The following is a 17,535-nucleotide window of genomic DNA, read 5'->3' as shown; positions in this document are numbered from 1 at the left end:
AATTAAGATGCACAATTTAAAAAACAAAACAAAAAAGCAAATTTTACAGTTTAAACAAAAGGTTCCGTTAGACGCGCCAAACAATAAATAAATAAATATATATATATATATATATATATATATATATATATATATATATATATATATATATATATATATATATATATATATATATTTTAAATAAAATAAAATAAAACAAATTAAGATGCACAATTTAAAAAAACAAAACAAAAAAGCAAATTTTACCGTTTAAACAAAGGTTCCGTTAGACGCGCCAAACAATAAATATCATGGGATTTTGTCTAAGATGACATTTAAACCAAGTCCTCGTTTTCAGAGTCCCTCTGTTTCGGTATAGAGGGAAGTCCAGGATGAAGCGAATGAATCTCTGCATATTCAACCACTTGAAACTCAAGGTAATTCAGCACCATCTCCTCTCCGACTCTATGTATGTTCTTTTTCCAATAATTTTAACGTGGTAACCATTTCTTTTTATTTGAATTTCACTCAGGGTTACGGGATCTCAGTTTCCTTTTGTTTTTTTGGATTATTTAATGAATAAACCAGGTCCTTGTTTTCAGAGTCTCTCAATTTTGGTATAGAGGGAAGGCTAAGATGAAGCGAATGAAGGTGGCCTTGCAGAGATTATCAGAGGAGTCGTCCTTGCCTTCATACGATGATATTCAACCACTTGAAACTCAAGGTAATTCATCTCCATCTCCTCTCTGACTCTGTATATGTTCTTTTTTCAATAATTTTAACATTGTAAACATTTCTTTTTATTTTAATCTCACTAAGTCAGGGATATGGGATCTCAGTTTCCTTTTATTCTGTGGATTTTTTAATGAATACACTTCTAAATTCCAACACATTCTTACCCTGAAGCTCGCCTGAATTTGAAATTTGATCTTACCCATGATAGCATCCCTGGACCACAGCCCGAAACATATAATCCTTCATATAAATTATAGGTCTCGTTTTGCATTAATTGAGGCAATTAACCATTATGATTTGAATCTTTGGTGACGAAATATGTGCGATTGTACAGATCAAATTTGAATCTATTCTACAGCCATTGCACCACTACCTCCCTACCTGTCTCGTAGGCACTCTATTGCAAACCCCAAAGTGTGTAGGGAAGCCCCTTTTGCCACATTTGCAAAGGTGAGGCTCATGCACCTTTTATAGTTTGCATGGTTGGAGTTATTCTTCCTGCAATTTGGAGTATTCTTGGGGTTGTTCAGATTGCTTGTGAGACTGGTGCGTATCACCTGCCCCATAGGCATTCTATTGTGAACTCCCAATTGTGTGGGGAAGCCATCGTTTGCAGGGTTGTAGTTATTCTTCCTGCAATTTGGAGTATTATTGGGGTTGCTCAGATTGCTTGTGAGACTGGTGTGTATTAACTAGTGCTGCAAACTGGAGTGGAAATCTAGTGAGTGTCTAGAAGGCAGGGAAGCAACTTGGATGAGTGTAAGAAACATTGGGCATGCATTTGAAACCTGTCCTCAACATATCAAAATCAAAGTCTGACTGGAGTGTGTCAAATTTTGAACCTAGGTCATGCTTTTATAATAAAATAACATTTAAACGAGATTACATGATCAGGTTGCTATATGTTCTTTACAACATCCAATCTGTCATTGTCCAAAATTTATCTGATGCCTAATTTGGATGGTTAAAATTTAAAGCAATGCAAAATCATTAGCTGTTATACTAGAATTAACATCTATACAAGTTTACAGAGTCAAGTGACTGTAAATTTTGTAATAGAACAAGTGAAGATGGTTGAGTCTTTTGAGAAGAGTCACGCACTGCAGAGCTGCATGTGGCGGTACATTCAACTTTTTCTCATTTTAAGTGACAATTTGGGAAGTTTTAATGGCTAATATATTTTAGTTGTCTAGTTTTTATAAAGAAAACTTCCAAAAAGTATTTGTCAACTGAAAATAAGGTTTATTCCAATTCCTATCCATCTAATATCCGCTAAAACTTGCATAAACTGTATAGAATCTGAAGAAAATTGGAAAATATTTTAAAATTCTCTCCACAATTTTTATCTTCAATCCTTGTTCAACTTTTTTATAAAATGTAAAAGATTTTATGAAAATGGGTAAGTTTTTCTAATTGATTTTGTGATTGTTAGCTAGTTGCAAACTGTATGGTTCTTATGATTTGTAACTGATTTCTAAGCTCGTTGCGTCTGAAGTCATTTACATCTTGCATCATTGTTCTTGTTAACCGATGAAGTCAGACTCTCTTATATCTAGAGCCATAACTTGATCTGTTTTGATTAATCACTATTTACAGTAACAAATCAGGGCAGTTAGATATGTTCTCAACATTACAATTTGTCTAATATCAGATATTTTATTGCAGGGTATATTTTTCATTTTTCCTTGTTAGTTGTGATGGGCTGATGCCACCTCACGTCTAAAGCCATTTACCTCTTGGACCATTGTGACCATTTTTATATATGTCACGAACTACTAGGACCATAACTTGATTTGTCTTGATTAATCAGAATTTACTGTAATAAATCAGGGAAATTATATATATTATCAGCAGAATGATTTGTTCAATACCGGTTATTTTGTTGCAGGGCATTTTTTCATTTTCCTTTTTAGTTTTGCTGGCTTCTTCATTTACTCAACTCATCGTCAATCTCTGTCTCCCTGGGATGTGGTAAGTAGTAATCGATTTTGCTTTGCAGTTTGAAATAGGTGGATATTGATGTTTGAGAGGCAAGTCTTAGAACACGCCTGCCATTCATAAAGTTCTATGTCTACATCAAACTTGTTTAATCATGATTATTATGATAAAGTTTTCCCAAAGGTTAAATGAATGATTGTTTTTATAAGTAGTTTCCTTTCTTCATAGTGTAGCCCCAATTTAGTTCCCCATTTTTTTTAATGCCACAGAATCATGACTTATTAAATTTTTTTTCTTATCTTTGTGTAAACATTTTTGTAAAGTGCATTTTGATTCCAAGTCTTGGTTACATGCTTAATATTTCTAAATTTGTGCTTAATGGTACTGCACTAGGATTTAAACTTGTATTTTTTCCTTTAAAGGAAGTAGGCTTCGGGGGCTAGTCCTTGGTTAAAGTGGTAGCATACTCCCTCTCTGAGGTAATAACATTTCTTGCAATGTTGGTGCCATTATTTGTGGGCCCCTTGAGCTTGTGGCTGTTACTCATGTGATATTTCTGATTTACATGTTGTTTACTACTGTAGCATATACCTATGATGGGACTTTGTTTCCCATTTTAACCTTTCGTCTCCTTTCCCTTTTATAGGATCATATAACATCTACTCTTCTAGTTTTGTTTCTAAAACTAAAATAGGGGAGGAATCTTCCTTCATTGACACGAATGCAATGATGTGTCAAAGTGTTTGACTGCTGCTTCTTTTCTCCTAATAGGATTTTTTGTCCCTATTTCATTGAATGTTTTTAACTTTTTTTGGCCCAAGATACTAATGATTTGATTGACATCCAATGGCATTTGCATGGCTATATGTTGGAAATATAGAAATCTAATATTGCAATATTTTCTATGTTTTTGTAATTTGCATTTTTTAAGGAATTTGGAGGGGAATTGGCCTTTGAAACTTTCAGTGGTTACTAAAGAGAAGAGTTGTTGGCTTCCCTCCACATATGACAAGGAGTTGTATGCCATTGTTCGAGTCTATATACAATGGAAGCACCATATTTTGTGGAGAAAGATTGTCATTACATAGACCACAAGGCTCTCCAATTCATATAGACACAATGGAATTTTTGTAATTATCGACTTTAAAGGTCCACCTACCTCTAGGATATTTCATCTCAATATTCACCCCAAAAAGGTTATCATTGACAAAATTGCAGATTATTTGAGTTGACACTCCCAATCACAACTCTAAAAGTAGTGCTAGACTCTCATGGATGCTAGACAGTAGATTGGCCTCAATTATAAGATACTGATCTTGATTTTGTTGACATCTACAAAAGATAATAGATGATAGATAGGTCACTTGTCACAAATTGCAAGACAAAATCCTTTGTGACATGGGGCACATATGTGTCCCTATTGAGGAACAAAAAACAATGATTTGGGAAGAGCAATACAGCTATTGCAAGACACTTTGGGAGAGAGAAGACAATTGCTATACTTTAAAAGTATTTCTACTAGCCAAAGTTGCATCTTGTACGTTCAATCTTGCACAAGTTGTGTTGTTGCAAAACCTACAAAAAAAAAAAAAGGATTGCATGCACCTCTTTCAAAACTTGACAAGTCTTGGCACTTTGGCTCCATGGATTTCATGTTAGGCCTTTCTATGACCAAAAAATGGCCATGATTGTGTTTATGTGGTGGTTGATAGATTCTCAAAAATAACCATCATGTAGCTTATAAGAAAGGGGTTTTTGCAAAAGACATTAATTAACAAGCTTTTGTTTGAGAATGTTTGGGTCCATATTGATCCGTTCTAGGCTATTATTTTTGATAGGGATAGAAGGTTCTTCAACAAATTCTAGTTAGCAATATGGGTCATGATGCACACCAAGTTGATGAAGTCAATTTCATTTCATCCTTAGGTAGATGAATATTCTAAGGTGGTGAATTGCATTGATCATTCACATTTTGTGGATGTATCATTTAAAATATCACTCCACATGTGATGAGAGTTTGCACTATGTTCAACATGTTATTAAATTCTGTACTGGACGGGCTTCTCAAATCATTAATTAGCACACCCCAAATAAACACTTATTTGTTTTGAAATTGCTCCCTTGAGTCTGAATTACAATCTGATTTTTTTTTTTCTTTCAATCGATTGCAAACAGACAGAAACAATGTGTCTAATTTAGAATTGGATCCAAAAATAGTGGACAAAAAACACCTAAACATTTGCCTAAAATAATTTGTCTTACATGCAATTCTTCAATTGGACATTTTAAACCAAAATAAAACTAGTCTGAGTGAATAATGACAGATCGTACCCACTAAAGATAGTTTCTAAATCTCCAAAAAAAGCTTATCCTAAAGATAGGGATTGGCTTTCTTCTAAAACATGATACATCTAATTAATAAATAAATCCTTAAATTTGGTTTCCTAAAAATACTTTTAGACTACTACAGAAGTCATGCATAAAACATAATCTTCTTTTATTGAATGCACCAGAAGTTTCAGTGAATTGTAGAATGGAGTAAAATGTCTTTGTCAACAATTGTTTTCATCTTCAGCTTCATGTCATTTTCTGCAGCAACTGAAATATCCTCATTAGCAATAATCTGACTTCATCAACATCAATAGTTCATCTTGATTAACTTTTGTTGTTTGACATCAAATTTCCCTACATTTGCTCTCTTGACTTCAAATCCCTGTATTTGCAACTTCTCTTCAAACCTAAATGTGTTATCTTTCCTAGCTCTTTAGTCCTAAAATTTGCCTATTAGTCTATTGACTCTGAATTTCAACTTTCTTCTCTTGCACAAACTTTCTTACATAATGATGCTTTAGTTTGATATGTTTTGCCCTTGTATGAAAAATTGAAATTTTGCTTAACTATATTTCTCCACCATTGCTACAAAATGTCACCGTAGGATTTTTTTCATCTCCTAGATCCTCCAAAAATCTTTTCAACTAATTTGCTTGTGTACATGTTGCTGGTAATGCAACATATTTTTCCTCTCTATCTAATAATTCACTTTATTCCTTGTATTTGAACTTCATGTAGGCAATCCACTTCTTAGTATAAAACAATATCTAGATGTGCACTTTTTATCATTTGATGATTTTCCCAACCTGCATTTGAGCAGCTAAACAAGTTTGAATTGTCAACTGAATGATGATGTAGTCCATGATCCTTTGTTCCTTTCACATACCTTAGTATTCTCTTTGCTGCTTGTAACGCCTTTTTGCAGGTTCACTCATATACCCTGAAACTGATGAAGCGAACGTAATATCTAGCCTTTTAACTATCAAATACATTAATCTTACAACAATACTTTTGTAATTCCTTTCATCTACCTTCGGTGACCCATCTTCTTTCATCAATTTTTCTCCATGTGCAAGTGGTGCATCAACTCCATTACAATCTAATATATTAAAATGTCTTAAATATATCTCGCACATACTTAGCTTGACAAATAAAGACCTTACCATGAGATTAAGATACTTTTCATGCCAATAAAATATTGCATCAGTCCTAAATCAATCATTTCAAATCCTTTCATCATTGCCTCTTTGAATTCTTTCTTCATCTTGTTTGGTCTTCCTAACTAATTTAGATCATCAATAGTTAGACAAACATATATTGTATCATAACCTTCCTTATTGAAATATAGTGTGGACTCATTCTTGCTGCTTGTTACATATCCAATCGCTAAAAACTCTGTATCGATTCTTGAATACCATGCACATGGTGCTTGTTTCAAAACCTAGATTGCTTTCTTCAACTTGTAAACATAATCTTCTTTCCCTTCTTCAAATCCTTGTGGCTGATCCATATATGCTTCCTTTCTATTGTATTCTTTCAAAAATGCACTTTGTACAATAGGTATACTTTCCACCCTTTTTCGTGCTACCAATAATATCAATCTTATAATGTCATGACTTGCAGCATTTGGAGAGGTCTCTTCATAGTATATAGACTCTATAGCATATCCTCTTTTGCAACCAACTAGCTTTGTGTCTTTCAATTGTCCACATTCTTTGCTTCTAGCACGCTTCTTCCTAATTCTATTAATGTTCTTTTCTTACTTTCTGTCACATGAATTTGTTGTGGTGTATAAGGTGTTATTAACTATCTTGATTCCATTTTTTGCACAAAATTCATTAAATTCTTCCTAACAAAATTCACCTCTCAATTAGTTCTTAAATACTTTGTGTCTTTCACTTTCTTTTGCTACCCAACCCTTAAAAACAGTTTGAAGGCTTCAAAAGCAAGTATTACTCTTTAAAAAATAAACCCATACATATTATGCTTGCCTTGGACATGGGACCACACAAATTTGAATGAATAAGTTCCAAGGACTGACTTGCTCTCCAAACACTTTTGAAAAACTCAACTCTATGGTGTCTTTGAAGTGCACGACCCTTACACACTTCCTTTTTTCTTGTTTGAATCTTTTGTAACCTATCTACCATATTTCTTTTATGCAACATATGTAATCTGGAGTGTCCCACCCTGTTTGCTACTATTTTTTTTTTGCCCTTTACACTAAGTTATTTTTGTCAAACAGTTTGCTTGCAATCTTGTAAATCAATGGAAATGCGTAACTTGATGTACACATTGTAAATCATTTTGCATCAATATTCATTAACAATCTGAACAGTAATATAACATAAAGCAGCAGAAAATAAACTTGACATCCTGATCTTTATTTCTTGTAGAAATAGTTCTACGTACTCATGCACAGATTATGGATTTATACCCTTTACTATCAAAAACAATACCCACAACTGCAAGAAGATTTTATAATAGAAAAATAAGTATATAGCTGGAATTTGATGATAATGTGCACAGGTTCTTAACAAATTACTCCCATTGCAATCAATGCATAACAGTGATGTCCAATATGTATAGCTTCTATTAACAATTAAACTCAGAAGTATAAAGTCTGAAATTATACACTTACACAGGTCTACAATAAGCTCTTTAGACTCAGTTATCTACCCAGAAGCAGCTATCTTCTCTGTTTATTCTCAGTTCAACCTAGCAATTTAAATCTAGCCCAGCAACCTTTATCCTCTTCAACTTATAAGTATGCAAGTATCAAACTGTAAAGGAATATTTATTGCTTCAGAATTACAGAAACCACTTCTCTGAATGAAGTTGCTGCACACAGCTCTGTCAAACTGTCATGTGCAAGTAAGGCAAGTTTCTACGATTCATTCTAAGGTTATTTTGTCTTTTCTTCTCCTTTGTCTTTGCACTTTGACTCGTCCAACTTCAGATTATAATTGTGCACAATTTGTTTCTTTCTGCTTTGTCTTTACCTGCAATACGAGTTTGTCCTGTTTTTCGTCTTTTTCTGATATTTGTCTTAATCTGATTTTTTCGTCTTTTTCTGGTTTTTGACTTCATCAAAATCAAAGATTAGGGGAGAGGGTCCTATATGCATGCACCCTAACTTTGTGCTTCTCAAAATCCTGTGGATATTTTAAATTTTTCTCAATTTTGTACAGCAGTTGACTTGTCAAGTCTTCTTAAAAAAATCATTTCAAGTCCACATGGCCAAATATGATGCAACATCAGCATGCATTTTTGTGAAGGTGTCCAAAATGTTCCCAAATTGTGATAAGACGAATAGGTATGCACTAAGTCATGTTTACTTGTGCACTGATGTGGCATCACATGATTGGTTATTTTTTGAATTTTAGAGGTGCTTTTTTTGGGATAAGCATTGACATGACATTTTTAGGGCACCACTATTGGTCCCATTTTGTTCAACTACCATAGCATGTATTGGATCCCTTGCATCTATTGGTCCCTCTCCCCTATCTGAATATTGTCTTTATCCTCTCTTTACCTTGAAAGCTGATGTGGCGCTAGAGACAAACCTAGTTTGTCTTATTCAGAATAACAACTTCTTCTCCCTCACGTCTCCATAAAATGCCAAATGTTCTCCACATCTCAAGGAAAGACTCATGCTTGGTTTGAAGGAGCAGCACCAAGCTATTGCTAGAACAAGAATGAAGTCCCAATCTCTCTAAAAATACCATGTCAAAGGATATAGTAGCCTTATGCCTGATAAGGGATCACTTTGATACAAGATGCCACCAAACAAAATAAGAATAAACCATGCCAAGGAATATGGAAAATCCACATCAGGAATGGAGATAGAATTTCAAAACCAAGAGATATAATAAAACCCTTGCCAAGAAATGAAGTAAACCCATACCTGCCAAGAAACGAAGTTAACCCACACCAAGAAGATGTGGAAAACGTTGCCTCTGAAACCTCTAAAAGTCTATGTCAAAACCTTTCCTACAATCCAGTCACTTAAAGAAGCCAGACCAGAAAACTCAAATCTGAAAGCAATGTAAAATACCTGTAAGATATTTCCAACAAATAGCAGCTAGGGTAAATCTTCCACCACCGAAACTGATTTCCAAAAGAGGGTTTTTGTTCTCCAAAGGCTTGAGATGAACCACGTTCGATCTCTTGAACTAAGCATAGTTTCTTCTTTTCAATGACGAGAAAAACCAGAAAATAATAAGTTTCAACATAATTAAAATGAAGGCTAAATGTCCAATATATAAAATAATAACCTGTGCCCTTTTTTAATATTTCACTCATCTCTCCTCCAGTGGATGTCAACCATTTATGCTTATAAAATATCATTTAAATCTTTATTTTTTTTTCACTTTAAAAGGCCACATAAAATGATGTTAAAATAATATTTTAACTCCTTAGCTTTGACGTCCACTTTATTCACTTAAGTGATAAAGTAACTTTTTAAAAATATTTAAGTGAAATAATAAAATATTATTTCCCAGCCTTAGGAAATTTGTTAATTCTTGAAACTGAAGACTCTGCACTCTATAGCTGAAGGGAAACTGAAACTGTGACCGGTTGCCAGAAATAGCACTTACTATAATTAGTAATATGCTAAAAATAGTGAGTCATCCAAAACTCCCAACTGACCTAATTGGTGTCCAGATTGAAACTTACTAAAAGCAGTAAGTGTTATCACAAAAGCCTGCAACCTTTAGTGATCTATTAACTCAGCATCCTTGTGACACATTAGATTATCTCCAGGTTGTGGGTGACCTATAGTGGAGATGAACCTCCAAACAAGGCTGGTTCCTTTCAGCACTTCACCTAATCTGCTCGTTGAGAAAAGGGAAAGACAAATGCTTTGAAAAAGACCTATAACTAGTAATGTGATGCACCAAATGAGTTTCAAATATATAATACTGTTTTAGACACACAACTAACCAGTGATGAGGCTGCTCTATGCACAAATCAGAAGTTTTTACATGTTACACAATAATACTTCATAGGAAGGTCACAATACTCATTATCTTGAAGGAAAATAATATTTTCTTCACAATTATCACTATTAGTACCATTTACACAGCCTATAAACTGCATAAGACATATTTTCTGCATTTGGGTGGTGATAATGAGACATAGTTTTAAGGATTTTTATATAAACCACAAGGAAAATACATTGATCATTTGATAACACACAATAAAATAGCTTCTTTGAAGGCAAAATAACTTCTTATATTGATAAAGTAGTTGTACAACACTATACAAATTTGAAATTTGAGTTACAATGCATAGTAGGCAAGAAAGAACCTATTTCAAGTTACAATGCATTGTAGGCAAGAAAGAATCTATTTCAAGTTAGAATGCCCAGCCTAAACAGCAAGAACTAACTTAGAAAATAAGCTTAAAGTTGAGCTTTATAGCTGTGCAACAACTTGCTACAATAAAGAAACATGTGCTTGAAGAAATAAAGGCGTTTGTTACATTACTTGCTGAGTGAAACTCCTTGGGCGTCCAACTGAGTTGTCCCCATTATTAAGCCTTCAAAAGTGCTCGAAAATGTTGTTTGAATAAAGAAAAGTTGTTTCTCTAACCTTATCTATCAATTAAGGTTCTTTAAACAACTCCTAGATGCTTGGATGATGCTCAACTGAGTCAAAAAGCTTCCAAAATTCTCTCAACCACTTGAAAAAGTCTTCAAAATGCCCTATATTTGATGTTGCCCTTGAGGATAAAGGAATACTATCATTTGATGTTGCCTCTTCTTTGTCATTATACCTCTGTGTGCTTTCAGCTATATCATCATACCCTTGCTAATTATGAATCCCTTTTCAAACATACTGTGACTGTTTGGAATATCTTAAGGTTTCCCTTCATGATTTCTTTTGTCCTGTCACACAACTGTCTTATAAGGGACTGTAACTTCATACTTGACACTTCCATCTCTATGACAACACTTTGAGCTCACTATCACATATGGTTGATGCTTTACCTCCAAACTCTGTCATGCATCACTTCCCTTGTATATCATTTCCCTGCTATTAGCTCATAATGGTTTATCTCTGTGTATATCATGATTGTAGTGTGTATTGTCCTTTAAATCTCACTGAATGTTGCCCTTTTGAAGCTCTGTCCACTGCATTTGTGATATTTTTCCCTCTTGTGGTGCTCTTTCTCTCTGAATTCTTTAACTATCATCTCTGCTTATTCTCCTCCTTTCATACCTACTGCATCCTCTTATGTCTGCCATTAGGTTTCTTGGACATGTAACAGAGGGAATTGTTCTTTTAGCAATGTCTACTTGTAGGTTGCCTAGGTTGTCATAATGCAACATCTGTGCCACTGTACATTGCCAACCAATAAATCTAACAAACTGATTATGATGACAAAACATTATAAAACTTCTTGCCACTCTCAACATAGGGCAGTAGGCTTCCTTTGCGTAAGGCTTCATGAACAACAAATATCAATAGTAGAAGCTGCAACAAAAGTGTATCAACTTTACCAATATCAACAACTACATCAGGTGTTATCACAAGCATTTTCCAAGTGTAGGGCAATCTCATTCTTCAACATATGCATCCACAACTTGGTATAACAATCGGTATCACAACACCAGTACCGAGAAGTCATAAAAATGTAGTACTAAGGCACACTTCAGCAGCAACACAATGCATCACTTAAATTGAAGAAACAACACAAGTCTACTCTGTAACATCAACTCTCCCTCTTGTCAATTACAACCACTCTTTATGGAAATTTTTTGCAGCTGAGTTTCATGTATATCAGAATTAATGATTGTCATGTAATAGACCTCTGAACTGTCACTTTTCTTGCAAAGGACTGCCCCTTGTACAACCATTAGTCTCTTTAAGTCTTCAACCACCTTCAAGAGCATTTGCAATCCTTTTTTTTTTGATTCATATTTGCAATCCTATATTAATAAACAAACCTTCAAAAAGCTTTTTAGCAGACATGGTTAGAGCCCCTGTGTTACTTTTTTCAAGGTTCGCCAACACAACATGGAGATTACTTTGTAGTGTTGATAGTTCTGACTGAAAGAAATAGTTTGCTTTGTAGCTGGTAAGGGCTTTCACAGTGTCTAACCTCCTTGGATCTGCTCTTTGCTTACACCATTTTCATAGTTAACAGTCATGATTTGCATTACAAAAGCTCTTCACACTTGCCATATCTCCCCTTGAAATATGTTTTGAAGTTTCTTTATCTCTTGGGAAAACTCACACAATGCCAAACATGTTCCTTGACAATCTGTTTATGACTGTCCCTCCACCTATGACTGTGCATATTTGTCTTCAACTGACAACCCTTGCCGTAATCCATTCACAAACCAAACCTGTAGTCTCTAAACTAAATATCATTATGATGTTTTTCTTGGTATGCTTGACTGATCTTTCATTTTCTGCTATCTTCTTTTGCAAAAGACTGTCACTCGTTGAGTTGTCTCCTCATATGGCCCTTATTTTGCCCAAGTGATTGTCCTTGAATACTGTCATGTCTTTGGTATATCTTCTGTTCATCCATGAATAGGAGTACTAATAACTTCCATGAATAATATTATGGACTGTCCTGCACTTCATGTCATTGTTGATTTTTCATAAGGTTGTAAACTCTGCTTTTCTAACTCCGGATGACACTCAAGAATCATGCATAATATAGGTTTGCCATCCCTTCTTGCAAGATCGGCTTCTTCAGGAACTGCCACAATGATCAAAACTCATCCTCTACCCTTAATGGCCTGTTATCTCTCTATTCACTGCTTTTTGCTTTCTTTTGCCCTATGGCATGTCATAGTTGACTTAATGGAGCTGCCTAGAATTTCTTTATTTCTCTATTTAAAATATGAGCAAGTCATGCGATCATCTTCTATTAAGAAAGAGCTAAAGCAGCTGCAATGGTATGATCAGTGCTCTTCTATGTGAAAATGTTCAACACTGTTTGCTTAAGCTTTTCTTGCTCTGTACCTGACCTATCTATCAACATTGCCTTTACAATCTGATCAAGGATTGGTAGTGTCCGCTGTTACATGACCTTATAAGAGATTTCATAAGGGGTTTAAAATTTGTTAGACAATCACAACATTGCTAGCATGCTCATTAAGAACACTTTAGGTGCTTCTTCTAGGTTTTGCATTGTCCTAGGTTTTCTAGGCTAACAAAAAATCTGAATATCCTTCATATTTGTTCTCTTCATTAACACCTGTTTCCACAGTCTCTTTATAGTATTCAGTAACTGTTAAGCCATTGATGCATTTTCTTTTATTTGGCCACTCGAATTCGATTTTTTCCAATGAGTTTCCTATAGTAGATTACCCTGTTGTACTCCACATTTGACACCCACCTGCAGTTAGCTCTAACCTTTCATCACTGACTTCTTCAAGCATCTGCAATTCTCGGTGCCTTTTTATTTACTCCCAAAAAGCCCATAAACTCCATTGATGATAGAAAATCAGGATCAGAACTAACATCACGCTCAATCTCACATGCTTTCATGTGAAACTCCTTGTATCTGTGAGTAACTTACACTACTAATAAATGATACTCTGCTCTTGGTATGGATAAAAAATCAGTACTTACCATTCTGACTTTTGTGCCAAAATACTGTCACCTTTGGTTGTATATCCATAAACAAACTTTTAAGATAGCTCTTCCACTAGTATGTCAAGGGTCTTTTCTTTAATGCTCATTAACAAGTTTTGTTGCTGCCGAGATGACCTCAAAGCTCTCAGATTCCTTATTCACACTTAAGATCATGTTTCAATGTTTCAAGCTTCAATGGCTTTTCCAGAATTTAAAAAAAATGCATGAATAAGTTCTGTGCAAGTAATCTAGCTATTCAAAGACATCATTGCCCTACACTTTGTATACAATCTTATCAACGAAACCTTCATGCTAAATTTGAACTGAGCTTTTTAAAATTCCTTTCAACTGATACCTGAGTTTAAAACCCCTTCATATGTCACACATTAATGGCTATAAATAGCATTTCATAATAAGAAAAGAGTTTCCTAAATGAAAACTTTTAAGCTGTCATATTTTAAAACTCCATGTGCATGTTGATGAATAGTTTTTTAAACGTGCTTCTCAGAAAATCCTCCTTCCATCCTCCTGCAAACTTGAAGCCTCAAACTGTTCCTCAACCGCCTCATTCACACATAGGCCACCATTATAGCTCTTTTGTTGTTCTTTGCAGTGATAAGCAAGATGAAACCCTAAATGTACTTATCCAAACTAGACACAAACTCCTTTTGAAACGTGACTCTCTCTTCCTCATGCGACATAGGCATAGAGTACATGCACGCGGGTTTTAGTACTTTTGACAACATAAGAAATTTTAAAAATCCTAAGCACCAAAGAATCCTTTTTTTCCAAAGGTCAAAACCTCATAATATATTATGAACAATAAGTGTTAATGGATTAACCTTAAAGAGCTATTTTAACCTAATAGGTAAAAAAGAGAGCTAACAGTAAGTATGGATGAGTTGTACAAAATTGCTCCAGAAAGTGTTAATCATCTCCATCAATCTATCTGAACCCATCGGCGACATTGAAATACTCCTCTGATCATGTTGACAGCAACCCAAAAAGCCAGCACCAACTGCACTACAAGAGAACCTGAAAACGGGGACATTACAGTCCTTGTAAATCAAGATGTCCATATCTTTGGTGCCATAACTGCTGTGCATCCTTAATAGTAGCTTAACAAACAATTGTTGTCATCTAACGTAGTAATTGGCTTTGCTTCTTGTTGCTTATCATAGATGGTGAAAACTTTATCATTAAATTCTACTTCAAGTCCTTTTCAATGATCTGTCCAACATGTTTTAGATTATGCCTTAATTGTGGTGACTTATATGCGTCAGTAATTTCTGCTTCTCTTTGTCTGGTGTCTATATCCATCTTTCATTTTCCACAAACTTTGAGTACTTTATTATCACCCAACTTTACATTACTTTTGAATTTTTTCACTAGTATTTGAAAATGCAACTCTCCAACCTGTCATATGATTTATAACAACCTGAATCTAGATATTGTGCCTCATTCTTTGCATTTTTAACTTTGTTTCATGTAAGGGAGAAGTGCAGTGGATCTTTATTTGTATCTTGGGAAATATTCCTTCTACAAAATTCTCATAATTCCCAAATTTGATGGCCTCATCCTCTGTCATGGGTTTCAATGATAAAAATGTGTCTAGTATTATAGTCTAGGAGTGTGTGGTACACTTTTCCGAGCCATCAAATGTAGGAAGTGTCAACTTACCCAATGCCCTTTTGAGGTCTCGTGGATTTGTTTGTTGTCTCGTCTCCTCTGTCTAACCACCCTTGTTTTTTTCCTTGCTCATAAAATTTGTAAGTGACATGGCCTCCTTAATTTCAGTTGGTAGGAATCTATACTCCTTGTAATAGGCCATTGTCCACAAGTATGGAAGTCTAGATTTCCGGTTCAACAATTACTTCTTCATGAGAGATGAACTTATGTTGGAAAGGTCTCGCAGTAGAACTTACAACTATTCTTTGAGTGTTTTGGTGAATGTTTGCCTGTGACTAGCTGACTTCATTATTGTGTGCCCTCAATATGTTGTTAGTTTGCATAGTTGAAACCAACTATTCTTGAATATTTGCTAACTGTTCCTGTCCTTGTGCAAGACTCTCAAATTGGCCATTATCTGTATCCCCGTTATTTTGACCCATTACCTCTTTATCTTTTCGAGGTTCCTTTGTGTCGTGTTGCTTGTAATAGTTTTCAGCTGATCTGAATATTTCCTCCTTTCTCTTTGATAATGCTTGATTTCCTTGTCATTTCCATGCCTGAAGTTTGTTTTAAAATTTTTCACAAAATTATGTCCCGCAATGGGTAAGAAATATGCTTTGATACCATTACAATATTCCTTTTACAAATCTTACAATTCCCAAAATATTTTTGTTTTCCAAGAATCTGATTTTATGATTCGCACAATTCCTTTTTTCTCTTTTTTGCTTTCAAATAATTTATTATTTCCTTTTATTTTCCCTTTAAAAATATGTATTTGCAACATTTTATTGAAATAAAATAGTATTGATAAAATTGAAATTAAGTATTAGTTGTCTTTTAATTTTGCATTACCTCCTTGTCTTTTTGAGGTTCCTCTGCATCCTTCTGTCCTACAATATTTTCCCGCTGATCTGAATCTTTCCTTCTTTCTCTTTGATAACACCTGATTTCTTTGTCACTTATGTGCTTGAAGTCGGCTCAAAAAATTTTTACACAATATTATTTCCCACAGCTGGCAAGAAATCTACTTTGATACCATTGAAATATTCCTTTTGCAAAATCCTTACAATTCTTGAAATATTTTTGTTTTCCAGGAATTTGATGTTATGATTCCCACAATTCCTTTCTTTTTCTTTGGCTTTTAAATTTGCAAAATTTAAATAACAAAGGCTGTCCAAAATAATATATTATTTTGTTTTTTTCGATCGGTAAGGGGCCGAAGCCGAGGCCACATTTTTTAGGGACCTCATCCTCAGAGATATTTTTGCCATTGCGCATGCATGGCATCTCCACTTTATCACTATGTTGCACCGCATGGCATCTCCACCTTATCACTCTGTTGCACGCACATGGCAGCTCACCCTTATATCTCCTCTGCCTTGCTCAAGTGAAACCTTATCTCTTCGTCACCGTTCGCAGGCGTCACCTTATCTCTCCATCGCCGTGCGCAGTTATCTCCTTATCTCTCCACGGTGGCAGTGCCCTCTCTTTATAACTCCCGTCCATCACACATTGCTTTTGCCAGCGGTTCCCTCCATGTCATCATTAGTGTCTCCATGCTGCTAGCGTGTGCCTTGTCGGGGGCGCTTGTGGGATGAAAGGCACGACTTTTGAACTCGTGACCACTCTATCAATAGGGCTCATGATTTACCGTAACGTTGCGGGGTCATCCCAAAATCTCTTTTTTGTTTTGGAAAATATATTATTGAAATAAAATATTAGTTGTCTTTTAATTTTGTATTTTTCAACAACTTAAATATTTAACCATTTAATATTTTAATTATTTTCCTCACAACCATCATTGTTACGAATAATATTAAAACAGGCTAAATATAATTTTCGACCTCACCACCAACACCAAACGTGCATATGACAAATGTCTATTTGAAATTCGGCATTCTCTGAAGATGATGGACCTCTCCAAGAAGTGTGGAACTCTCCCAAACTGTTGGATCCACACATGGAAAGTAGCATTGTAGTCATCTTGGCTCTATGGACTCTCTACAACTGATTGATTAGCTTCTTGATAAAGCTAGTACTCTCCAAGAAAGTTGGAGTTTCCCAAAGTGTTGGTATGGATATTGATAAAGCTAGTAAAATAGCATTGATAAAGCTAGTAAAGGGACATTGCAATCTTGTCTTCAACTTTTATTTGGATCCCTTGTGTACTCTTCGGAATAGTAATTTTTTCACCCTTCATGGTGTTAAATTTTGGATCAGATTTTTAAATTTGCAGAAGTTCAGAATATCAATTTTGATATGTATCAATTCTGATACAATA

General features: G+C 34.8%; 1 protein-coding gene across 1 annotated transcript in view; it reads left to right on the top strand.

Moving 5' to 3' along the window:
• Positions 1 to 306: 306 nt before the first annotated feature.
• Positions 307 to 17,535, top strand: part of LOC131076570 (uncharacterized) — a 102,570-nt gene continuing 85,341 nt past the window's right edge. Inside the window, exons 1-3 of the mRNA XM_059212687.1 lie at positions 307 to 416; positions 568 to 703; positions 2,603 to 2,685. Coding sequence (XP_059068670.1) covers positions 372 to 416; positions 568 to 703; positions 2,603 to 2,685 — 264 coding nt within the window. The 5' untranslated portion in view covers positions 307 to 371. The remainder of the gene's footprint in view (positions 417 to 567; positions 704 to 2,602; positions 2,686 to 17,535) is intronic.

This window comes from Cryptomeria japonica, chromosome 10 (genome assembly GCF_030272615.1).
Source record: "Cryptomeria japonica chromosome 10, Sugi_1.0, whole genome shotgun sequence".
Lineage (NCBI taxonomy): Eukaryota > Viridiplantae > Streptophyta > Pinopsida > Cupressales > Cupressaceae > Cryptomeria > Cryptomeria japonica.
This window is presented reverse-complemented; position numbering and strand designations above follow the sequence as displayed.